We start from the raw sequence: 25,968 nt of genomic DNA, 5'->3' as shown, positions 1-25,968 counted from the left end.
GACACCGCGATTGCGAAGTCAGACATAGTCAATCTGCCCGTATGAGATGGAGGCATGCGCGCACCTGCAGTGCCATTATTTTGTTTTTCTCTGGCTTGCTTTGGCTTCGGTTGGTGAGAAGCCATAAACTGATGGCCACAATGAGGTTACAGAATTTTGAGCTCCGGAAAAAAAAGTTGGACGAATGCGCTTATTGTTGTAGACCTTACTAGTGTTTAAAAGGCTTTCTTTTGGCTTCGCTTAGTGGTATCCCTCAGCAACTTGCAAAAAAAAAAGTGCAGCACACACTCGCTACCCTCAGCCACCTCAGTGTGATCTGTTGGCCACATTGTAGGCTGTGTAGCTTGTCATTGTCGGTGCTTGCTCGGTCTCCGGTGGTGTTTTGCTTTGCACATGTTGGTTGCTGTGTGCTTTGTGATCGCATGATCGTGTATGCAGGTGGCAGAATTTGCAGTAATGCCTGAGAAATGCAAGTTCCAGAGCGTCTGGCTCACCAACGATAATTACAAGCATTGGATTGCACCGGATGTATCCGACTCCCAGTGCAAAATTCACATTTTGCAAAAAGAGCTTCGATGTAGCTTCTGTGGGTGAATCTGCTCTCAAAAGCCACGCAAAAAGCACGAAGCACAGTGGAATTGTGAAAATGGCAGCTGGAAACTCTATGCAGAGCTACCTGACGGCAAGCTGGAGTGAGCGGTCCACTAGCTCGGCTTCATCGCAAGCGACCGATCTTAGCAACGCCTGCAAGTCGCACGAGGTCGTCACCGATACCGAAATTCTGTGGACACTGAAAGTAATTACATCCCCTATTCGTACAGATCGACGGCTAAATTGGCGACTTGTTCAAACGGATGTTTCCTGACAGTCAGGTGGCGAAATAATTTTCTTGCGGCGAGAAGAAATGTGCGTATGTTGCATGTCATGGACTGAGGCCATTTTTCTTGTCGTGCTTGCGAGAAGAGGTACAGAAGTCCGAACATTACGTCGTACTTTTTGACGAGCCGATGAACGTCTTCCTGCGCGAAAAGCAAATGGGCATGTGCGATATTGGGACTCGGCACACAAGGCGGTCGCTACATGGTACACCTCCGCTTTCGTAGGGCACTCCACAGCAGACAATATGCAGGACGTACTACTGAAGGCTTTGTAGTCCTTGCCACTTGGCAAGATTCTTCAGATATCCGTGGACGGCCAAATGTCAGCCTTAAGTTTTTTAGGAACATGCAAGCTCATTTTTAAGAAAACCCCCAAGTCCAACGTGTGGCCTCCATACCGTCCATAATGCCTACAAAGCAGGCGTCGCAGCCTTTAAGTGAGGCATCGACATTCTACTGTCAAGCATGAGTGCACTCTTCCATGACTCACCTGTACGAAGGGATGATTTTTCAACAGTGACTACCCAGAACAAATTTCCTCTGCCGTTTGTGTTCCATCGATGGGTGGAAAACACAATTGAGAGAGCTTTGCTTCTTTGGAATGATATGAAGAAATATGAGAGGAGTAGCCGGCACCATGCATTGGCACCAACCTCTCCTTACATACATTTATTAAAAAAAAAGAAATATGTGGAGTCTGCAAGAAGCAAGCAGGTGAGCCTACCTAGGTGTGCATCCTTTGAAAATGTGCATAGCTTTTGTCGCGACTCCTTAACGCTGGCAAAACTGAACTTTGTCCTCAGTGTTGCATTGATTATTCAGCCATTCTTGAACGACTTTCAATCCGACAAACCCATGATCTTCTTTCTTGGAAGAGATCTTGAAAGTGCTGCGCGGGAGCTCCTTTCGAAATTCACGAAAGCCCCAGTGTTGTCATTGGGAGGAGTTGGTGGTCTGCTGAGGGTGGAGGTTGATAACCCCCTTAACCACATTTCACTTGAAAAAGTGGATATTGGTCGCAAGTGTGAACAAGCACTGGAGGATTCAAAAGCTAGTGCAAAGGATGCATTTCGATTCAGAATGGAGTGCAAGCAATGTTTGGTAGCTGTGACCAAGAAAATACTGGAATGAAGTCTCTTGAAGTCGTGTTTGGTTCGAAACCTGTCCGCTCTAGACCCCCAGCTCATGTACTCAAAAGCCAGATCAGTGCCTGGTGGGCCTAAGAAAGGTGCTAGACATCTTGACCATAGCAGGAAGACTGAGTGACAGCCGGCGGGAATGTGTACTTGCAGAGTACACCGAAATGCTCGAATAGTCCAAGCATGAGCTTCGCCTTTTTGAGAGGAGCGTTAGCAGGCTGGACGAGTTCTTTCGCAAACTCTTGAGCTTCCACCCTTCCTGCAAAGAGCTATGGAAAACAACCAAGCTCCTTCTTGTTCTTAGTTATGGACAAGCAAGTGTTGAACGGGGGTTTAGCGTCAACCGCCAAATCTCCGTAGAGAACTTGAAGGGCTTGCCGTATATCTTGCAGCATGTCATATGTGACTTAGTGCAAAGGACAGGTGACGTTTTAAATGTCCCCATAACTAAAGAGCTCAGATTGGCTGTGTCTGCAGCGAGGCTGCACTCTGGTGCACACTTAGAATCGGAGAAGAGAATGTGCAAAGAAAATGCAAGTCAGACAAAAAACGCCTGGTTATGGAGGAAGTTTAATGCATGCAGCTGATGAGAAAGAAGCTTGAAGCAGTTGTTGCTGATTTAATGACCTCTGCTGATGGCGTTGCTGAAAAGGCAGAAGCAACTGGTGACATCAAGCATGTAGTAAAGTCCAATAGCTTGCGAAAGACGGCGAAACTTAAGATTGATGAACTTGATGGCATTAGGACTCAAATAGAAAAAAAAAACTGAAAGACCTATCCTGAGCTTCCAAACTTCTAGTCTAGTGAAACAGTATAATAAGTGAACTGAACATCCATTCTTTTGTGCAATAAAATTTATCGTGAACTACAATCGTGTTATTTGATTTTGTTGAAAGGTCCTTGAAAAGTTCTTGAATTTTTCGCTTGGAAACCTGTACGAACCCTGGTTAGGTTAACAAATTTGCAAAATGTTATTGGTGAGAGTGATCTCAAACATTAAGCAGGAACATTTAATGGAGGACAAAAATCTGAAAATGAAATATTTTGAAGGCCATTTTAAAAAAAAAGACATCTTCGATTTCTTTTGAACTCTTTAGAATTAAACCAAAGCACATGCTCTAACCTAATTTGAAAACACGTTGCATTATTTTTGTGAGAACGGAATTACAAAGCGTGAAATGTGGTAAAAATGGCGTAAACTGAGTAACCATGACATAGAGTGAGCAGGGGGCATTAGTTGCCATTATCAATATTTTTAGGCCATGAATTTGTTCTGTGGATGTCTATACATGATGGATTGACCAAGAAAACAGGAGCAGATGGTTTCTCCATGTGATGTCCACACGTATTGTGACTGTAGAAGATAATTGAATTTGATCTTTGATGCAAAAGGTACATTGAATGCATCACATTAGGTTAACTGAGCTGCCTGTATTGCAGTAGCAAACTATAATAATGACTGGTGTGCCAGCACTGTTTATATTACTTATAGAGTAGCGAATTGCATTGCCTCTTGCACAACCTGTAAGCCTTGGGCTACAGTGTCTGCAATGGGCTTACACAAGGTTTTAGGGAGCTCTGGAAGTGTATCAAGTTGAGCATTGGTAAAAATGCACCACTTCGCATCACTAGCGGCGTCACTTTAAAAAAAATGGAGCCAAAAGAATGACATGTAGACAACAGGTGCTAGCCAAGTTAGTTCCTATGAGAAGTATAGTGGATACCGGCAGTCACACTTTTTCATCACTTAGGTGGTGTCCTAGCCATTCACATAAGTTTGCGTGAAGTGACTGTATACTTTTGAACTTATTCTGGCTCATAGTTCTTGAAGTGCTGCCTTTTCTTAGTGTGCGATTCGTTTTTGCACGAATGCAAGGCACTTCTATAAAGATGAAGTAATCTTTTACCGTTGCCAATGTACTCTTGCTCAAGATATTCGAAATGTCAAGCTATTCGAAATAGCCATATGTCAGACCACATGTAAACCCATTTGTAAAGGGGCAAATGTGGATGTCATGCTTATATGGTATGTAAATTGGTAACTTATTACTTCTGCTTCACCCATACGGTACCCTTAGTGTCGTGTTACTGTCAAGCCCCTTTATAATAGACACTGATATAAGAGACAAATGGGTGTAAGAGACACCAATGTGCCAATAGTAAAATATTAGCGAAAAAGAAAATGCATACGTGGTGTCCTGCCTGTAAGAGACATCTCATATAAAAGAGTTGCTGTCCAGAGCATGCCTTTTAAAAAGGGGTTCAACTGTATTCCTTTGGAAATCGCAACATTAGAACTCTTCACGTACCTTTGGCTCGAGTTTCGCCACCTCGAGTGCTCAGAGAGGAGACGCTGAACCACTGTTTCATTCATCTCTGATGGAAGTGTGTTGGCTACTTCTTTATGAATAAGGTATAACGAATAACGTTATACTATCAGATTTTCTTGCTGCGCCAAATGGTATTAGGGCAAGAGGGGGGGGGGGGGTTACAAGAATGAGTGAAATGCAAATTTGTTTGCATACATAATATAACTTCGTTCACACCCATAGTACAACTTCGTTCACTCATAAATACATCTTCATTCATGCTATAGCATTTAAAAGGACACTAAAGGCGACTTTGAAGTCAGCGTTGATTGTTGAACAAGCGGTTCAGAAACCTTGTAGTGTTACTTTTGTGCCAAAGAAGGGCCTATTTTGAAATAAAATCATGTTTTAATGGCCCGCACAATGTTGCCTGTGCACAACGTTGCCTGTCTTTACCGCGCTAGTAGCAGCAGACTGAAAGCGGCGGGAGCCACTGCAGCAACAACGGACATTGATCAATTGCCCGCTGTTTGCTCCGAGATTGCAGACGTTTTTGGTTCAACTGTGCCCCGCTAGATGGCATCACATGCCCAGTGTACCTACACGAAAATTGAATTTTTGAACCATTCGTGCCATTCCCCATATCAACATCCGGTGGTTCTTTTTTCCATGAATCATACAGAAACGAACAAGCAGCATTTTATTGCATCTCTTGGTGCACGGAAGGCTCTTCATTTAGTGCAGCTAGATCGATTACTAGTGATTTATTGTAGGCAGTTCATCTGATGTCGTCGTGGATAATTTCGAAAATGTTCTATTGCGGCGCATGTGCTGTTGCGCACTTACCTTAATTTCTTGGTAAGTAGGGCACTGTTGATAATATTGTCGTTTTAGATGTAGTCATACATTGAGCTTTCACTCTGACGTAAATTCTTATTTGACCTAAGTGTTGCTTTAAAACGTCTGCCCCGCCGCGGTGGTCTAGTGGCTAAGGTACTCGGCTGCTGACCTGCAGGTCGCGGGTTCAAATCCCGGCTGCGGCGGCTGCATTTCCGATGGAGGCGGAAATGTTGTAGGCCCGTGTGCTCAGATTTGGGTGCACGTTAAAGAACCCCAGGTGGTCGAAATTTCCGGAGCCCTCCACTACGGCGCCTCTCATAATCATATAGTGGTTTTGGGACGTTAAACCCCACATATCTATCTCTATCTTTAAAACGTCTTTTAGTCTCATGTCCCCTTCTCACTCAAATGTTTACATATAGAAGCTTTGTTTAGTGAAGCTTGTTTGCTTTGCCTCTTTTCTCCTCTTTGCTTTACTTGAACATTGGTGGAGGTTTTTTTGCGTGTGAATCTGGTAATATTGTATGTTTTGTGCATTTTATATTTCAATTAAAGATAGCTAAGTAAGCACTGCCATTGTTATGCTTAGTGCATGCAGGACCACGTCAGGATGCTAACCCTGTTTCATCATGGCCTCTGGCAAAGCCTTGTATAGTCAAAAAGAATAAAGGAAAAAAGTTAAGCTGTTTGTTTAGATTTGTATATTTTTAGCTACGTGTATCTCTGAACTTATGTCATGTTCTTACATTTTATTTATATTTCATTTGATCTTTAGTGCACCCCACCTGTTGACCATGTCTGTGGACGTCACCAATTTGAGAAAGCTAGAAAAACAAAAGCAGGTGAGAGCAGTGATGTGTCAACTTTTCCATGCCTTAATATACTTCCAAAGACCTTAATATACTTCCAAAGAATGCTAAAGGATTATTTATTATATTGGTAGATGGGGCTGCTAGAGTTTAGCTGCAAAGCCCAGAAATGATTGCTGTCGTTTACAAAGTGACTTTGAAACTTTTGGCAAAAACTGTACTACATTTATCACTAACAAACACGAGAGCTTGAGCAGTGGCATGTCATTGCAGGAATTGTGTATGGCAGCCTTTTGCTTCTCAAAATACAGTATGCGCATGGCTTTCATCTAACTTTAGGCAGGTTGATCGGTAAAGTGCTGATGTACGAGCCTGCCAAGTCTTGGCAGTGCGATTTCCATAACAAAGATGATGATAATCTTATTTTTCATTACGAGGGGTTCTGGGAAAAGTGCAGATCCTGTCAGATAATATAGCCAATAATTTTTATCGCATGTACATAATTTTTTTAGGGAAAGGGGGTGCTGTTTTCTTTTGCACTTTCACTGTGACCTTGTATGGCTACGGTAGAAGCTTGCACGCACGATTATTAACTTCATTCGCAGGTGGCTAACCTTCCTGTCCTTGCTCCTTCCTTCCTCCTCCTCTTCATTCACAGGCTCTTGCTGAAGAAATTGCTGCGAGAACAGCTGAAGTGAAGAATCTGAATGCGAAGGACAGGACTTTGCAGCAACAACTTGAAGAGCTGAGAACGGCAAAAGTAAGCTTCATAGTCATTGTGATATATGTACCTTTCGTGTTGAATTGTGTTTTCATTACACTTCTTTTGTTTATTTTTATTTGATTCGACTGCTTGTACAAAGCACTTACAACAAACTGTCCTATAAGATGCGCCTCCATTTTAGTGTCTCATCCCCAGTTTTTATGCTGTCGGGCATCAGGAGAAAATAAAGCATACATGGCCTTTTGATTGGTGCTTGCTATTTTCTGTCGGGAATATTCCCCGACGAGGCGGATTTCCGTTGAACCCTCGACTTTGTTTACATTTCTGACACCGAAGATTTTTGATTTTAGCAATTAAGCAAAAATGCAGCTGCTGATTTCACACATGCATGGCCACATTTAGTTACTTTTACTGTCCTCTGCTCAAGTTGGCTACTTTTCGGCTATGCTATTTGTTCTCTTTTTGACTAGGCAACCTTGTCTATGGAGGAGTTCATGCAAAGTGAAGTGAATATGTGTTTTAATGCAAAACTGCTGTTTTTAGTCCGATTATTTTGTTGGTCTTGCGAAAATTTTACCCTGCATTATGGTTGCACTCTCAAGTCTTGACCTTTTTCGATCTTTTGTTCTTTTATTTTTTCTCTTTTTAAGAGAAATGTTATTTTTATGCATGCTAATAGGTTGCTAATTACGCAACCTGTCTTTACTTTTAATGGTTTTCACTCCGTTCACCGACCGTAACCCATGAGCCTGTCTTCAGTGACGGAAACATCAGGGGAGTCTATCTTTTTTGTTCCTTCAAGTCACATTGCCTTTTTTTTCCTTTTTTTTTGCAGAAACGGTGGTTAAATGAGCTGAGTCACATTAGACAGCTCAACATGCTGTTGGAGCAGAAACGCGAGGCCCTCGAGGTTAGTGGCATTTTTCTCACTTTGATCGGGCATCACTAAATGTGGACTCTGTTACTTAGTAGAAACACGCTGAAAGTGACTGCTTGCTCACCTTGGTGATCTCATGGTTACGGGGCTTGACTGCTGATCCTAAGATCATAGGATCGAATTCGAGCCGTCATGGCTGCATTTTGGCAGAGGCTAAATGCTACTGTGTGTACTTTATTGTTATGTGACGGGTGACTTCATAGCATTCAGGAAGTGGGGGAGAGGGAGGGAACGAAACAAAAAGAAAAAAAAGACAATGAATTTCAATAGTTTTGGTATTTGATTTTAATGTAAGGATCTATTTCAGGTAGAAAAGACCTGAGGGGGAGTGGACTCTTGGCACATTCGAGTAAACGCTGTATGAGAGACCCGTGTGGTTAGGTTTAGACCTAAGGACATGGTCTCTAGTACGATGTTTGCTCAGTTTAGACCTAAGTCTGTGTATGAAATTAACACAGGGAAGTATTATTTTAAGGAACCACGATACAATGGACTATCGGCTACAGTGGACGAATTTAAGTGGATGTACTTAGTGGCATTTTTCTTCTAAATCGGGTGCACAAAGCGTACTTTTGCCGTGCTGGCCCAGGCTGACAACAGACTTGGCTACGCTGCTCTCTGCGCACTAAAATCACGGTAATTTTGGGTGTGCTGGCAACATTAGTGGCTTCCGGCCAAGTCAGTCTGAGAGGTCGTTGGTCAAGCCAGTTATTCAGATGTTGCAGCTGACTGGAATGAGGTGCAAAGTGATGGAATCATCGCTCAAGGGTGCTCGCCGGTCTCTTGTCACAAATTTATTTTTGGGCTAAGTGTGAAAGAAAGCTTTTGTTTGTGTTTTGCGTTAGACGTTCGTCACTCATTGGTAGGCATCGCGACCAGTATTTTGAGAGTAAGACGATAAGGCAAGTTCCAGTGTAAACTTGCAGTATTAATGCGAGAGTTGCCTTGGTGCTGCTCAGTTCAGAACTCTGGGACCAACTTTGGGTCATCCAGCTGTGTGTGTAAAGGCTGTGTGGGAGCAACAGTTTCCAGCCTCCTTTTAGGCATTTAAGCAGATATGCCTTCTGGTCCACATTTACGAAATAATTTATTCCCATCCAACGAACAGAAGTGGCTGAAAAAGCCTGCAAAGCCTTTACAACCAGAATAAACTTTGCTGCTGGTGCAGGGGCCATCTCTGACATGCTGTAAAGCTCATTAATTAGAATTTGCATTGCGATTTCATTAATAGCCGCTTTTGGGGATTGAAGTCTTTCGTAACCATGCTGCCAAATACATACAGCTAAGTGACATCGAAAAGCTCTTCACGCGGCCATGCCCCCTTCGTGCACGCAGTTTGGATATTAGAGACTTCGGATAGTACGGACACATTTTGCCGGATTATGGCGGTCTGTTGTAACGAGACTAAACTGCACTATGTTTCTTGTTGGGTGCAATTTTGGTTCGGGTCGTATACCATGTTTTTCTCTTCCAGCGACTCCGAAACGAAGCCATTGACCTGGACGCGGAGCATCGGAAGGCTGCTGCTGAGCAGCGAAAGATCTGTTCCTGCAGAGTTAAAGAAGCGAGGAATTTCGCCAACAAGCTGCAGGTAAGTTTTTTGTTTTCACAGAGGTGCCATTGATGTTGCATGTCTATATTATCAAGTTGTGCCTTCATAAAAATTGTGTTTATACATGACGTGCATTGTGAAGAAAACGACTGTTGCCCAAAAGCTTGCGTTAACAACTTTGAAGCAAAAACGTGGGAATGAAGTCCGCTGTGCATTGAAAGGATGCTGAAGTCAAACACGAAAACATGGAGGCGAAAATGCCGTAGGCCCGAAAAAGGTACTGCATGGGCCCCTCTTCACCTGGAGCATTTTTTCTTTTCTTTTCATTGTTTCTTCAAACACATGACTTGTCAGTGCGATCACCCTAACAGGCTGCGGCCTTTCACAGCGGCCCCAGTAACTCCTGAGTGCACTAAAATGTACACGTAATGAAGAAGGAAGCAGCATTGTTTGAAGCTTGTGTGCCGAAGAAAACTGTTTTTGGAAAATGTCTGTACAAGTGACATTTTTTTAGAGTTGCTATCTTCAATATTTTTTTTCTCCTAAGGTAAGCCGGCCAGTGTTTTATAGCATGGTTACCTATTACAACATAATGTTTACAATATTGCCTGGCTATACTGTTGGTGTACCTCAAATAAATATCTTTTTCAATGGCCTCGAACTTTCAAGTTTGGCAGCAGTTAAGCATATCGAAAAATTATTATTTAAAAACCCCATCTTCAATATTTATTAAAATCCCACAAAAAGATCCTCGCAGGTCATAAAAAAATAATATTAAGAAACATTTTGCATTATTTTGTTTCCAGCGAGACTATTACAGGTAGGAGTCTGAGCTTTTCGAGGATGCACTAAGGTATCAGACACATGACAAATTGGCCTAAAAAAAGTGGGCTTGAGCTTCTGAGTCATTTGAACGTGAACATATTTACAGAGGAGCAGCAGTATTGATGCTTTTGAGGAATACATGTCTCTAAGGGTGCATTCCTGGTGCGCTTCACTCAGCTTCATTGCTGGAAATCCAATACACAGCTACACACTCTCAGGAAATGCGTGCATATTTGCGGACAAAGCGATGAAATAAAATGCTCCAACACCAGCATGGGACCTCTGACGGTAGAACATGAACACTTGAAGTGGCCCCCTCCCCTCTTCCCTCTTAAGCTGAGGAATGCATTGAACAAATGCTGCTTGTTTTCCAGATAACTTACAGCAGTGGTTGGCACTAACAATACATGACCATGATCTGTACCGTTAAATGAGCTTAACCAAACGTACCGACAACATAGACTTGCAACACATGGCAACAATGTTGATGAAGGTGATGACACCTTTAAATATGGCTCATACCCACTCAAGAGGATCGGCCAAGAACTGGTTACCTGAGTTAGACCTTTTCAATATTGTAAATTTGTGAAAAAAAAAAAAATTATGTACAATGAAAAGAGTGCCATAAGTGTTGTTCTCCCGTTCAGACCAGACAGAATAATCATTGTCTTGACTACAACTGTACGTGTTTAAATATAAATTATACCACTAATAATCATAGTAAAAAACATAACTTTTCTTTAATGTTAAACTATTGCTACACTAATAAGACAATTAGCCAGTTCAACTCTCATTCATTTTGTTTTGTAAAGGTAAGCCCAAACGGTATCAAAAGCATTCTTGTGGCTGAAGCCCAATGTCGAAGCACCGAAGGTAAGTCACTTGACAAATTCAGCCCCAGCTCAGAGAATGGGATAGCAATAAGTCTTAGTGTTCTCTGCCGGGGACATGATTAAAAATAATGTTCTATTGTTTCGGGCTCTAAACAAAAGTTTCATAAAAAAGATATCACCAGACCAGCCCTGTGTGAATACAAAGTTAATGGGGGGACACAACGTAATCTGTTAATGCTACTACTGCACTGAATTTTCCATGGAAACTTTAAATGACTGAACTCTGTCCATGGCATAATTGGTTCTATGGCACCTGCACGAAGGGAAAGTTTTCTGTACTTTATCGCAGTTGTTGTGGCAACACTATGCACTAAAACGATTTTAAAATAACGAATCATTTCTAGGTTGTCAGCATTTGCATAGAGAATTTTGACATTCTTCAGCCATATGGCGATCTGCGCCACAATTTTAGATGCCGGCTTGATCACACCCGAGCTTGCCGCTCTTACGAGGCAGAGTGAGGCTTCGTGCTTTGCTGGGCTTTACTAACCTATCTGCTATTGAAATTGCAGATTTTTATTATTTCCTATAGTGGAAACCGTGTGATATCAATCATTGCCTCCAAGAGGAGGTGCGCATTGAATGGTTGAAGAGGCAACCGGTGGATGGATATGATAAACCGTCTTCTGGTTAAGGCGGTGGCTGCAGCATTACTTAATTTCGATATTCGTTATGCCTCTGTTGTCCCTTTCGGAGTCTATTCCCATTTAAGTGTACTGAACCGAAACATTAAAAGCATATGGCTGTCATAGCTGCCTCGTACGAGAATGTATGTAACCGAGGTGCCAATAAGTTAAAATCTCAAGCCTCGACCTCAAATGTCAAATTTAGGTATTTTAGAAGGGCATGCTTAAAATGGTCATGTTCAAACGACTCAGAAGCTGAAGCTCACTTTTTTTTTGGCCGATTTGTCATTCGTAAGCATTATGTTGTAACAGTCATTAAGTTATAAAACACTGGCTGGTTTACCTTAGGGGTAAACCAAAATGTCTGTACAGATTTTTTTTAAAACTCTTTTCTTCAGCCCACAGGCTTCAAAGAATGCTGCTTCACTCTTAATTATGTGTGCATTTCTTAGAAAAAGACTGTCTTTACGACGTTAATATTTGTGTTTTTATATCATTGTTAACTTTAGAGAATGACAAGAGACGAAATTGGTCTTTCCGTACAGAATAAGTTCGATATTTTTTCCTCCTAAATTATGCAGTTAATAAAAACGACGTTCACTTTCAGGCTATTGGGTGGTATGTGCACAAAATATAAAATACGCAACCAAATCTATAGTATCAACTTTCAGACCCGTGTCAATCTCTCGTGGAATCGCCCAGTAGAACACTCAATGAAATTTTTTGTTGTTAATTTGTTACACATCCGATAATTTGTTACACATCCTTCTTTATTACTTTCAGTGACACTGTGCCGCCACTTGTTTTTTTGTTTTTTTTTTTTCAATTACAGTTGACTCTCAATAAATGCAAATCTGTTAAAGGGAACTGCTGTTTAAATAGAACAACTTCCTCTGATATGATTGGTCTTATACTTGAATGCTGCAACCCATTTCACCTCTCAGTAAACGGAACTCCTGTTAAATGGAACACATTTTCCCGGTCTCTTCAGGTTCCTTTTAATGAGAAGCTACTGTACACTGATACCTAAATATAACGATGTAAATGAAAAATACACTTGCAATAGATATAGTGTTAAGTATATACCTTTTAACAAGTTTTCAGAGATAACGAACTTATTTGCGTGTACAATTCAACTTTGTCATAATGAGGTCTGAGCGTGGCGGGATGGCGCCTTTGGGCTGCTTGAGGTAGCCGAGTTTGCATAAGTCCTGCACTGCCAACAGTGTCTATCATGCAGCCCTTTATTGTAACGGCTGCGTGCTTTTTCAGGAGTGCCATAAGAAGCACCGCGAGTTTGCCGAGCACCGCCTGGACATGGTGAAAGTTCTGGTGGACCGGAAGAAGGCCGAGGAAAAACTCAGGGTGGTCCAGAACGAGTATTGCTCCTTGGAGGTACGTCGTGGGGCCGTTGAAGCAGAACGTGCCCAGCAACTGGCATAGCAAAAAATTATTCTTTGTAAGGCCATGCAAAAGCACAACGTAACTCGTGGTAAAAAGAAAAAAAAAACAGGGAACGCTTGCTCTATGCCTTTCGTTAGCGTGCCGGCTTTGTAACCATTAGTTTTCGTTAGTGTCGATTCACAGCTTTCTTAGTTTTCACAAACGCCAGGATTGACTGTGTTTTCTGAAGATCCTAGTAAACAATTGTTAACTCTGCGCAACTTTGTGCTCTGTCTGTTTGGTGTGCATTGTGCGTTGTCTTTTATTAATTTCACCCGGTTCATGATCATTTACTAAATCTAGCCCCTCAAGATGTTCTAATTTTCTGATCGAGCTGGTGAGAATCCTGCTGCCAGTGGTGGTGTACTACTGTTGATCCCGGATATATCAAACTCTGATATATCGAATTATCGGCTATATCGAACAGTTGAGAAATCTCCTTAATATTCACATGCAAAGGTATGGGATCGGTGCACCCGTATATCGAACTCCAACTTAGCGGGAAATCCGCTATATCGAACGCTGCGCCGCTCCGAAGTGCAGGAAGTGCATTTTTCCTAGAAAATAATGATAAATGTTTGGCCGCACACTAACAAGTTTCAATCATTTTTCGCGCACAGGAGATGGAAAAGGCAGTATTGTTCTATTGTGCCGATCTAGTTCGCTGTGCTGCACTTGTTTGTGCACTGTTATGTTTGATGTGTGATCTACAGGCCTTAACGCACGGGCATGGTGTTTTTCAAAAATACTGATTGCCGAGAACCAAAATGAGAACCAAAGATTGCCAAAATGAGAATGTGAAGTGACTCGGTGATCTCGTTGCAATGTTCGCATTCCCTTCATAGTTGGCGCAAAATGTCATGCGAGCCTGAAAAGCATGACCTTCGAGATGTGCTACCTCATGGCATTTTTTTTTGTGTGTGTGTTTTCATTTTTAAAACCCATGTCTTAGAGGCTATACTTTTTCTAGCTTTTCACATCAAAGCAGCTGAAAGCGGCGGCTGCCAGATTGCAAAGCCACAAGTCACATCAATATCGCCAACATCTTGACTGTGGAAACTTTGCGTTGTGTTTCACACCTTGTGGACTTGTGTACTTCTCGCCTCGTTCATGATAATTCTCATTCAGGAGCTGAACGTTCACCCGCATGCAGCGATAAAAATTGTGACTGGCTCTTGGAGCGACGTCAAGCTAAGCCGCTCTAAACTTTCCTTGCGGGCCAGGTGACGACTTCAGGTGTGTCATGAGTCATGACCACTGACAACGGTGTTTGGTGCCTTAGTGAATTCTGTGACTTATCAGCGTTTCCAGGCAAGGCACCATCTCGGACAGCAAGCGACTCCATCGGTGCAGACGATGACATAACTGTTTCTGACTTCATCGATGCTGAGATAATGGCTGCCTTTGCCGGTGCCACGAGAGTGTCCCCGTGCGGTTATGATTATGCCAACACTATCACTGCTGCCGGTAACCAACCTTTTGCCACGCTACAAAGCTTCCGTCAACGTTCTGCATCAATCAACACTGTTGCGGCTGAAGGAAGTGAATTCCTTTATTTGAAAGGCTTCAATGAAATTGAGCATGACTGTAACTTGACGGCACGCTAGATGCAAGACAAGTTTATGGACAATTTTCATGCAAAATGAAGTGCGGTGACTTGCAGTTCAGACCTTGTTCTTAATTATACTGTGAGTGAATCGTTATGTTAGCACTTGTAACGATTTCCGAGGCCTCAAATGCTTTAATCTAGGCCTTAAATACTCATATATTGTATTTCAAATTATCAATATATCTAACTAGGCCGCGATACTCTTCGAGTTTGATATATCCGGTATCGACTGTAGTTACCATGTAAGACTTTTTCTTTATGCTTTGAAACCCCAATTACACGAGGATTACAGGCATCGTGTAATCGAAAAACTAAGAATACAGGCTGTGACACTCATCCTTGCACAAAAATGAGACTTAGTTCTTGATTGCCCATCATGCAGAATCGAGTGAAGAGCATGAAGGAGGATTTGCTGCGGCTGAAGCGAGAGGCCCAGAGTAAGCTGAAGGAGGCCCAGGAGGCCACCAAATGCTCTTCCAGTACTCTCACCATCCCACCGGACGTGGCAAAGGTATTGTAAGGTGGCAACACTGTCTGCCACATTCATTACCTAAGGCTATACCCGTTGTTCACCAAATACATTCGAGTCCACATATAACGGCCCCACTTAAAACGAACAATATCCGCATGACCGTGAAAATATACATTGGTTCAATGGCACAAAATCGCACTTACAACGAAAGTCTCTGAGCGCCGCTGATCGGTCACAGCGAACAAAGTCAGCGGTCTGCCGACTTCCCGGGAAACCAATTTCGACCATTGATCAGGCATCGGCGAGGTGCCCATACATTCTTATTGTGAAATGCCAACAACCATGCCTCCACGCCCCTCTAGTTGCCGCTCTCCACGACCGCTTTTGTTACGCACCCCTCCGTCCTTTGTCTCCCACTCCCTGCTACTCTGAGCATTCCGCATCGCCAGATGAGGCCTGTGTTTTCACACTGCGACCGATCTTTCGAAGACCGGTCGGCCATCTACCCCGTTTTTGATTGCTGGTACTGTCGACGTCGCCGGCCTGGAGTGACCAGACCATTTGCCAACATCGTCGACCACCGACTGTATCCGATAGCCTGTGTCTAGTGCACGCGCGTACGCTACCCCACCGACTCTGATAATTTGCGATTCGTTTCGTGTTTAGGACTTGTTCTCGCTCACGCGCGTGCGGAAGCGCGAAAACGGCTGTTAATTTGCTCGGAACGAATCTCTAAATATCGAAGTTCGTGAGGCCACGCAAACCCCCCGGCGCAACAAGACGATTTTTGACCACGGCCGCTGATTCTACGAACACCGCCGCGCGCACCGATTCAGGCGGCCATGCACTCTTTCCAAGTTTTTCTACGTGCGAGTTTCGCGGACCTTTCAAGCAAGCTACTCAACCTGCCTCCTTCCCGTGCATTTTGTTTTTCAAGGTCGCCCTCTCGCCGCATCCTCCCCTCTCTTTATCGCAACTCCTTGCACTTCTCTCGCAAGTCTGCTCTCCTCTCTTGATCACAACCCCTTCGCCCGTCTCCACCACTCCATAACGCCCGCCACGCTGGCTCGAATTAGTTTCGTTTTCTGACTGGAAACGGGCCCAGAGCTGTTCCACGCATTCTGGCATGTGTGTCGCGTCTGTGCGTCTTGCTCGCTCTTGGTGTGCGTGTGTGGTCATGATGGCCGACGGGAGGACTAGCACACTTTTTCCTGCCGCTCAACAAAACGTCAAAAGTGTGACCGCTTGGCTTGAGCGTAATCTGCGCGTTAGGTGCCGTGTTGCGGAGCGCTTGCTCATAGCTGTGGACCACCTGGCAGCCAACTTGCCGCTTCGGGCATCCCCGTATGCAGCTGTGGAGATGGTGAATATTTCGTGGGCGGGGGTGATGGCTACATGCGCGCGAAACTGTTTTCGCGAGGCCGACTTTGTCGACGTCGTGCCCGATGCCGAGCCTGAAGCTTCCGAACAGGACCACTGCGGCGGCGATTTGTGGCAGCGCGTTGTCGAATCTGACCTGGGAGAGCGGGTGGGACATCTGTTGCCATGGTTTAATTACGGCCGATGATGATGCCGACACTGCGGAACCGTGCACGGATTAGGGCATTGTGAATGAAGTACGTGGCAAGAATGATTTGAAGGAATCGGATGGCGAGAATGACAAAACTTTGGAGCCAGTGCCTCATGCAGCTTATGCCACGGACCTCGGCGAAGAGCACGCTGCCGTTTGAAATAAACTCGAGACTGCCCTTATCACTTTTGATATTCGAAACACGTGCATCACGGACTTTTGGGGGCATAAAAAGTTTGTGTTTTCATGCACAACTTTTTTTAAAGCTGTGTTTCATTTACTACGAACTTCGGGATACAGCGAATGGATGCCGCAACACGCTCAGGTTCGTTATAAGTGGACTCGACTGTATACTAGTAGCAAAGCCAGGGTTCAGAGTGTAAAAAATAAGGAAGAAACAGAGACACCGCACCATGCCCACTTGATGATCTCAGTTAAGTTTCAGCTCAAGAAGCTGAATGTGCATAAACTGTACGTAAATGTGGAAAGAATTTGGTGCGTTAGCTACTAATGAACTGAGGAGGTCAGCTGTCCTTAGCATTACTGGGGAGTTCTTCGAAAAGAATACCATTGGTATAGAGTCACTCCGAAATGCAAAGAACATCAGTGCGGTTAGATTCGGGTACACATTGAAGAACATTGTCCAAATTATTGCGGAGTCCCCCACTTTAGCATGCCTCATAACCATATCATATGATACTTAAAATTGGGTCCCCTGGTGCAGACATGGCGTCATCAACATTCTCGCAACATGACAGGAAAAAATCTGTTGATGCCGTAGCATTAAGATATGCTGGCATTGGCCATACAAACGAGAACGGGTGTGGTGTGCTTGTTTTCTCAGGCTCGTGTGCTGCCATCGCATTAATTGCAGAAACCAAAACTTATTCCTAGGGACAAGTACTGTCAGGGCAAATTACTTAGTTATTATCTTGCAGGAATTCCTCAAACTTCCAAACACAGCTGCGGAGATCACCAAGAAGTTGCACGAGGAAGAAGTGAAGCTGAGCTGTATGCTTCCTGTGGACCTTTCGGTAAGAAGCAGTTGATTATGAGAGGCATCTTCTTTCTTTATAGGTTGCGGCACAAGCATCCTATAGTTGCCTTTAAAGGGGAGACACTGTGTTAAAGACTTCAATTTTAATGATTGCAGCTGCTACTATGTACCTCCTCAACTGTGCGCAAGTGAACTGTACCCTGTAGCCTAGGCACAATAAATGATACTAGATTGCTATAACAAAAAATTGGCCCCATATCTGCATGTAATCTGCAAATGTCGTCGAAAGACAGTAGTCTTGCGTGTGGAGAGAGTGAACAAAACATTTATTTGATGTTCTGCACAAGAAAATAGGTGAATGGTATTCCGGAGGCGCTGCGTTAGAGTGCCTCGAGCGGGCAGCGGAGGTTCACGAGCACATCAAGTCATGTCACATGTGAGCCATGAGCGCCATCTGGCAGTTTCTTTTGGAAAAAAAACACGTGGCCGTGCGCGCCCGTCTCAGAGGTGATAAGCTGTAGAACGCGCGAGGCGACGGGTAGGTGCCACCACCATCTCGTCTTAGCAAAGCGTTGGAAACACTTCCCGTTCCGTGCAAGCGTTGCATGGTAAGCGCAGCGTAATAAGCGCTACGGTCCTTAAAATTACTTATGTATGCGTTTTCTAGTAAGAGATGCATATGCAGAATATATGCGTGTTGTTATGGTGCCCCAGACATGCTCAATAATTGCTTTTTAATTGACAATTGCACAAGCATGAACGCTCAACCTTGAGCAGTATTGGTGGTCGCTGCGGATGGGGTCCGCCGTTTCAAGTACCCGATGCCGGTAAGAGTGGACAAGCAGACAAATGTACAGACAGACAGACCAAAATTTTTGCGTCAAAGGTCCCCAAGAAAAACTATCGTCTTTAAAACTCCCACCTGTAGTTCAAGTATTCACGTATCCCATGTAATCCCATATCCAAGTACTCCACCATAATGATCACACCCCTATATTTGTATCGATTTCTTTTTTACAAAGAAAGCGCAATTGTTATGCAAGTAGTAGAACTCGTTGATATGTTAAAAAAGAAACGCTGAAAATAATCTCACGATCCTAGAAAACTTGCGATCCGAATCCAGCAAAAAAGGAGGCTGACAAGTCATATTGCCACCGTAATAAATTGAGTACAAGTGACAGTGCAGGAAACACTGGAACAGCTCTGATGATGATGATGAGCTCGGATGGATGGCGCTCACCCACAAAGGGGGATGGGCCAAGAACCGGGCGGTAAGATACTTAAATGAATCTAATCTGAAAATTTGGTTTAGAGACAAAGCCGTGTATAAATACAAATGGTTCCTGAGCAAGCAGTCAAACCATCTCTTGTTCTTGATAGACATAACTACGAATTATAAATTCGAGCAGTGCAAGTTACTCCTTGTCTTTCTCCTGCCAAATTCTTCGTCACACACAAGTAATGATGAAACTAGCCACGCAACAGCCAGATACCCACTACACACCTGTGCCATTACTCCCCCACTCCAAAAGCATCAACTTGATGCTTTCAGATGTCTGAAGGCAAGAGCAAATCATCAGCGTGAGTAATACGGCTTCATCCTGGCCACGTGGTCGATGTCTGGCTGTGCACCATGACGGGAGGTCCGCGCTCTAGGCTCGGTGATAACTTCGTAGTTGACATCGCCAAGGCGCTGAAGAACCCAGTAAGGGCCGAAATAACGGCGCAAGAGTTTCTCCAAGTGGCCGCGCTGGCGTATGGGACTCCAGATCCATATTTTTTTCTTCGGGGTGGTAGGTGACTTCTCTGTGATGAAGGTTGTACTTGTGAGCATCGTATTGTTGCTGAGAGCAAATGTGCAAGCAAGCTACTTGTCGAGCTTCCTTGGAACGCTACGCATACCGGTCAGCATTTTTGGTGGTGGTCGCAAAGGCGCCAGGTAGAAGTATGGCGTGTAACATCGTAGTAACTTCGCGGCTTTAAAGCAGGCAGTAAGGTGTAAATCCTGTAGTTTCTTACATGGCTGTGTTATATGCAAAAGTTACGAAAGGGGGGGCACTGTCCCAGTCCCTATGGTTCACGTTGACATACATGGAAATCATGTCTGTGATGGTCGTATTGAGCCGTTTTGTTAAGCCGTTAGCTTGCGGATGGTAAGCTGTCGTCTGGCGATGTACGGTGCCGCTGAGTGTCATCACTTCATCCAGCAATTGGGCGGTGAAGACCGTGCCTCTGTCAGTAAGAACCACGACTGGTGCACCATGGCAGAGGACGACAGCATGAATGGAGAAGTCTGCGGCTTGCTGTACCACATTGGAGTGCTCGTGTTTTGCAGTAACGGGTGAAGTAGTTTGTCTCAATTATTATCCAATGATTACCCGCTGAAGATTTCGGAAATGGACCTAGCAGGTCCATGCCAACTTGTTGAAACAATGCGGGTGGCTCCACAGGGTGTAAAAAACCAGCAGGTTTCATGGGTGGAGTCTCGCAACGTTGGAAGTCTCGGCAGGTTTTGACATAGTGCTTGAGGGTGCGGGACAGTTTTGGTCATTAGTATTTGGGGCGGATATGAGCCAGAGTGCACTTGAACCTTTAATGCCCGGATGATGGTTCGTCATGGCACGCCTTGAGGATGTAATCTCGTATCACAGATGGTACGACCAGTAGGGCGGTTTAAGCGTTGGGATCAAAGCTCCGCTTGTACAGAATGTTGTCACGGAGAAAAAATGACGAAATCGCGCGCCTGAATGTTTATGGTGGCTGTTCAAGCTTGTACTCGAGATAGTCGATGAGTGGGCAAACTTCTGTGTCATCACTGTTTCTGAGCCGAGTTAGAGGCTGTGACGGCAATGAGGAACTGTTCGTCGTCAGTTTAGTCAGAAAGAATCTACTCGACTGGGGCATGTGATAGGCAATCAGCATCGGTGAGCTTGTGTCCCGACTTGTAAACCACAGTAACGTCTAATTCTTGTAGGTGGAAGCTCCATCGGGGGATGCAGCATGAGGGGTCTTCGAGGCCTGCAAGCTAGCACAAAGAATGGTGGTCGGTGACTACTTTGAACGGCTGCCCATACAATTACGGAGGGACATGGTATGGCCCACATGACGGCTAGGGAGATAAGTGTAAGAGAAAAAAACATGTTTACTTGCGTAATGAGCGCACTTTTTTTCTCGAAAAATTGGAGTGAAGTTGGGGGTGCATTATTATGCGGGGCAAATTTTATGAAAACTTTTTCAGTGTGAGCAAAAAAAATATTAGGTCGCTCAGCTTCTTTGTGTCACTTCACTCGTCTTCGGTAATTGAAGGCGCTATCTTCTGCAAGTTATTCCCGCGCCGCCCGTGCACACCATAAAAGCGTTTCGCGGCTATCTATTTTCGCAATCCTTTAACTGCAACAGTGGTATCTGCTGTGATCTCGAAGGGCGCCACCAGAAGCGTGCTCTACGACGCCACTACACACTTTGCCAACTTCGTGGCAACCTCGCATGACGACCACACCACCGTCGTTGACATTGTTGCAAGTAACCAACTTTGCAGCAAGCTACCACCGAAGCTTCAAAGCAAACTGTCAATAAAAGCAACAGAATGGGGCGGCTGCCTCGATTGCAACTGAAACGAAGCGACGATTGCAACTGAAGCGAGAATCGGGGACCATGTTGCAGAAATAGTCACAATATTTTCTAGGCGACAAGTTATTTCTTCCTGGTTTTCCAAAAACCTGTGATGCGATGGCGACAGATGGCCCTTTGCGACAGCCATAGCGGTAGCGCATGCTGTCATTTTCGCTTGAAAATTGCTTGCATGTAGTTGGGCCTTAAAGTTTTGTATTTGCAGGAAGCGACCGTCGGTTAAAGCAGAAAGTTTCGTGACCTTCACTTGTTCCGTTGTGACATCTCTTCACTCGCACCATTCATGAACACCGCTTTGGCGCATAAATATTTTAAAAAATACTGGGTACGTGCCACGCACAAATAGAAAGAAAAACTATACGGTGCGTGGCAGCGGGCAAATGGGGGGAGGGAGATGCAGCGAGCCGAGGTGGCTGAGCGGAGTCGACATAATAATAATAAAGAATGGAAGAGATTCAACGAGCAAGGAGGCGCCAGGTGTCAGTTAGCAGGACTACAGCAGACGAATGTATGGAATGCATTTATTATGCGAGTATGTTCATTACGGGGGTAAATATGATGTTTCTCAAAGAACATTGTAATTTTTTGCTGTTGCTTCTCACCCTTGGACAACAAAAACTCCTTCTGCACGCATTGCAGACCATTGTCCGCATATTCATTGTTTTTCTTGCGAAAGAAGCTCTCTTAAACTTTCATTCAAGCAAAGGCTTCGGCAAAGTTATCCGGTTGGTGCACACTTTATTCTCGCCACCGTCTTCTGCTGCCTTGTTCCCCACATCCACCGCTGCAATCTCAGCGACACTTTGCGGCCTGCAAGTCGGGATGTTGTCGTCTATCGAGACGAACTCGGCGCAGGGTGCGTCGGTCGAGAGGAACTCCTCATCGATGTCGTCGTAGATGACAGACGCGCACGCCACAGGGTCATCTTTGCTGCGCTCTGTATCCTCTGATGCAAGCTGCTGCTGAAAACCGCACTTCCTGAAACAACTGCTCCTTAAGCGCACCACCATCAGAGTTAACTCTGGAGGGCCGTGCTTCCTTAGACTACTTTAACACCGCCTTCTTCAGCTCCCCATGGCGAGCTCCATGGGCTTGCTTTGCTGCGCTGTTGAATACCAAAACGTACGTCTCGATCTCTTTCCGCTTTGACACTACCATGTTCAGAGTAGATGCTGGCAGTCCAAGTTCGTTCACTATGTTGATTTACTTCCGGTTCAGGTTACCTGTTGACAACCGCCAGGTTATTCAGCTTCTCCTTAATCGACAAGGGCTTGCACTTCCTTGATGCCATGCTAGGCGTAACTCGAATCACGAACTATGCACACAGAGCAACATGCTGTCTCGCACAGGATCTGGCGTGGCCTGCATATCCCTAAATCGTTCGGCATCGATGTCAGAGTTGAGAGTGGTCTCAACCGGCCGTGATATCAGTTACGTCGTTCTCTGCGCCGTAAACCATGTGCGTCATTAGCTGTGTTGTGGGTGACGTCGTCCATGTCGTCGCTGTCGTGATGCAGTGCTGTGGAGAGCCTACTCAGGTATAGGCCACAGACTACTATCGCAGAGCGCCGACAGTTAAAAGGTGAAAGAGCTCGCCTTCGCCAGCTAATGGTACAGTACAGGCATGAACAGGCATGAAAACAGGCCCGGGACGCTGAGTGCCGGCAGCAACTATGTACCGATGTTCCCGCAGACATACAGGCCATGCTAAATCTTGAAAGGCAGTGTGGTACAGAAAATAACGGGTATTTTTGAAATCTGTTTGAAAACTGACGGATCAGACGGGTCTCCTTGTGAAACAGGGGTGACTATTGAATGCAGCGAAGAAATCGGCGTCGCCGTGCGGTGGCAGTGTGCGACTTGACGCTTCGCAAGGACACGAGAGCATTTTTTTTCTGTATTTACACTGTATGGACACTGTATTTACAGGTTCTACTGTAAATACAGTGCTTGTTTTTCATGCTTGCTGACCTCCTCAACCGCAAACATTTGCAGGTTGAGAGTGAGCACCATCAACGCAAGCGGGACATTGAGAAACTCGAGGCAGATGTGAAGGGAAATGAGACGCAGCTGTCTGAACTAGAGACCGAGATGGAGGACACCCGAAGTCGGTGGCTGCCAAACATCGAGGAACTACTTCAGCGGATAAATGTTGGCTTTGGCCGCTTCTTCCGTGCCCTGGGATGTGCAGGCGACGTACGTACGGTCATCGTTTACTTTTTTTTTTCCCAGCGAAGCTCATTCATGGGTTCTCAACTCGCCTAAATGTGCTAACAGTTGTTGTATATATTGAAGTAAATGTACACTTGTGGCTGCTTAGTTGCTGCGGAGTTATGCAGTTGGACTTGAAGTAGCGGGTTCAAATGCAGCAACGGTGCCTACACTTTGAATGGGCCAATATGTTAGAATGCTCATGCACTTATGGTTGTATGCAAAATAGCCCTCTCACGACCGAAAGAAATGGAGAAAAAAGAACAAAAAAATGGCAACAGGCCAAACATTTTTTTGCTTATCTTGTTTTTGTTTTGTTTTTTTTTTACTGTATAAAACGTTACCAATATTTTAATAAAGTAATGCTTATATTTTGAATTGCGTACAAAGATACTGCATGCGCAGTATCGCAGGCGGCAATGCAATGAAAGTCATGATGCCGTATGAAAAAGAAAAATAGACTCCACGGAAAAAACATGCACAAACGGCACCATCTTGCATTGAAAATAACATTACTACAGCGGATATTGCTGCCATTGGTTCGGCGTGGGACCATTTTTGTTGACAACGAGTGCAGTCATTACCGGTCCTACAGTTCGAAAATTTCACGGTTATACTCTTCAACGGTCATGAGAGGGTTAATTAAAAAAGGCAGGAGAAACCACACTTTTATGACTGAAGCATGGCCGCTGATTGCCTCAGTGACTAAAGAGGTAGTCCTGCACGTTTTCTTAACCATGGTGTCGTTCGGCTTATAACACAACATAACATAACACCAAAGTGCTCACCCTTTGGTGCAGACTCGTATTCATTTACCCTTGTGGAGGAAATGCTACTGTATTCTAAGGTTGTGCCTGACTATAAATATAAGTGCGCCTTGACCCTTTAATGGCCAATGTAACTTCCAAAGAGCGTACCAAAATTAAGATTTTTTTTTAGCAGTCACAATTATTGAATTAAGTTTTTCTCCTGTTCACAACAGAAAGGAAGCAGAAGTTAAAGACCATATGGCTTGATAAAGGCTTCTGCTCCTGCAACAGCTCCACTCGCAGGCCATATACGTAGCACACAAATCAATACAACAATGTACGTTACATACAGAATCAATAGATATGCTCACCACACACACCAAAAAAAAAAAAAACGTGTACACAGGAAAAAGTTGAAAAATGTGATAGTCATTGAACGAAAACCTGTGTGTACAAGAACACTTTAAAAAATTCTATATGGTTTAATTAAAAATTGTTTTGCCTTGGACAACTAAAATCTAGAATTAAGACAAAGTAATTGACAATATATAATGTACATTATTTCAATGCAATTATTTCTATGCAATTCTGATTTTGAAAATATAATGCATCATTGACCTTCTATTTATAATTAGGACAGGAATTAAAAGAAAAGGGAAAACAGCCGTTAGTGTGGCTTTACCTCAGTGCATGCCATGGTAATGGTTCAGAACGTACTCAAAGTCAAAGTGTTTATTTGATTCAGTACACGGTAGCACACTAAGAATCGCACAGACGCTGCTTCATCGCAACAAAAGTTTTCAGGACTAATAGTCTCTCTTTGTGTGGTAGATTTCGAAGCAAACGCATGTGATGTCACACAATGTCTCGTCATCATCTGAAGCAATGTCTAGGGTAACGACGACGTCAGAGTTGCTGTCGGATGCAAATTCTGGGTCATCACTAGTGCTATTTTTTCTACTGCTCTAAGATGCACCTCGTTTCCCCGTATTTATTACGTGGGGGGAGGGGGATCTAAAATTTGACGACTGAAGTTGGGGATGCGTTCATAATGCGAGTGCGTTCATTACGCGAGTAAATACGGTATTAAGAATGTGAAACATCCGAAGCACGAATGTGCATCGTCGCTTGCAATCTTTCGTTTCGCTAGCACCAAAAGTGTGGCTTAAAGTGCGGCAGAGTGCAACAAACTTTGTCGAGAATCCCTTCACTTGTAAATGCTTGTTCATCTTGCGCTAGTTTAGGGAAGTTTACAATATTCATGAAAGTTTTGTTAATACTCTACGGCACTTTGGGGGGGGGGGAGGTTGACTTGTAGTTAAGTCCCATCTTTTCATCTGATACCTGTTGTTGAAAGTTTTCATTATTCGGTGTCTCTGGTGGTCCCTTTTTAGTTTGAATTACATATCGATATGCAGCCATACCCTCTTTCACAGCAGTGATTAGTTGTCTGCTGTACAGGCAACGTTACTTTTGGTTGAATGCCAAGGTTTCTGCATGCACAGGTGTCCCTGTACCAGGGTGAGCAGGCACACCAGTACGATCAGTTTGGTGTCAACATCCGGGTGAAGTTCAGGGACCAGGAGGACCTCGCCGAGTTGTCTGCAGCGCACCAGAGTGGCGGTGAGCGGTCGGTTGCCACGGTGCTCTACATGATGGCGCTGCAGGAACTGACAAGCGTGCCCTTCCGCTGCGTCGACGAGATCAACCAGGTAAGCAGGCCCACACTTGTCTGGCATATAAGGCTGGACATTG

General features: G+C 44.3%; 1 protein-coding gene and 1 pseudogene across 1 annotated transcript in view; both read left to right on the top strand.

The window, feature by feature from the left end:
- The window catches only part of SMC5 (structural maintenance of chromosomes 5), a 115,239-nt gene that overhangs the window by 78,272 nt on the left and 10,999 nt on the right, over window positions 1-25,968 (top strand). The window contains exons 15-23 of the mRNA XM_075889690.1: window positions 5,942-6,008; window positions 6,634-6,735; window positions 7,535-7,609; window positions 9,111-9,227; window positions 12,805-12,927; window positions 14,967-15,095; window positions 17,565-17,660; window positions 23,249-23,449; window positions 25,719-25,925. Coding sequence (XP_075745805.1) covers window positions 5,942-6,008; window positions 6,634-6,735; window positions 7,535-7,609; window positions 9,111-9,227; window positions 12,805-12,927; window positions 14,967-15,095; window positions 17,565-17,660; window positions 23,249-23,449; window positions 25,719-25,925 — 1,117 coding nt within the window. The remainder of the gene's footprint in view (window positions 1-5,941; window positions 6,009-6,633; window positions 6,736-7,534; window positions 7,610-9,110; window positions 9,228-12,804; window positions 12,928-14,966; window positions 15,096-17,564; window positions 17,661-23,248; window positions 23,450-25,718; window positions 25,926-25,968) is intronic.
- On the top strand, window positions 1,215-2,900 carry LOC142803762 (uncharacterized; annotated as a pseudogene).

Source organism: Rhipicephalus microplus, chromosome 3, assembly GCF_043290135.1.
Source record: "Rhipicephalus microplus isolate Deutch F79 chromosome 3, USDA_Rmic, whole genome shotgun sequence".
Taxonomy (NCBI): domain Eukaryota; kingdom Metazoa; phylum Arthropoda; class Arachnida; order Ixodida; family Ixodidae; genus Rhipicephalus; species Rhipicephalus microplus.
The sequence above is the reverse complement of the archived record's forward strand: the minus strand, read 5'-3'. Positions and strand labels throughout refer to the sequence as shown.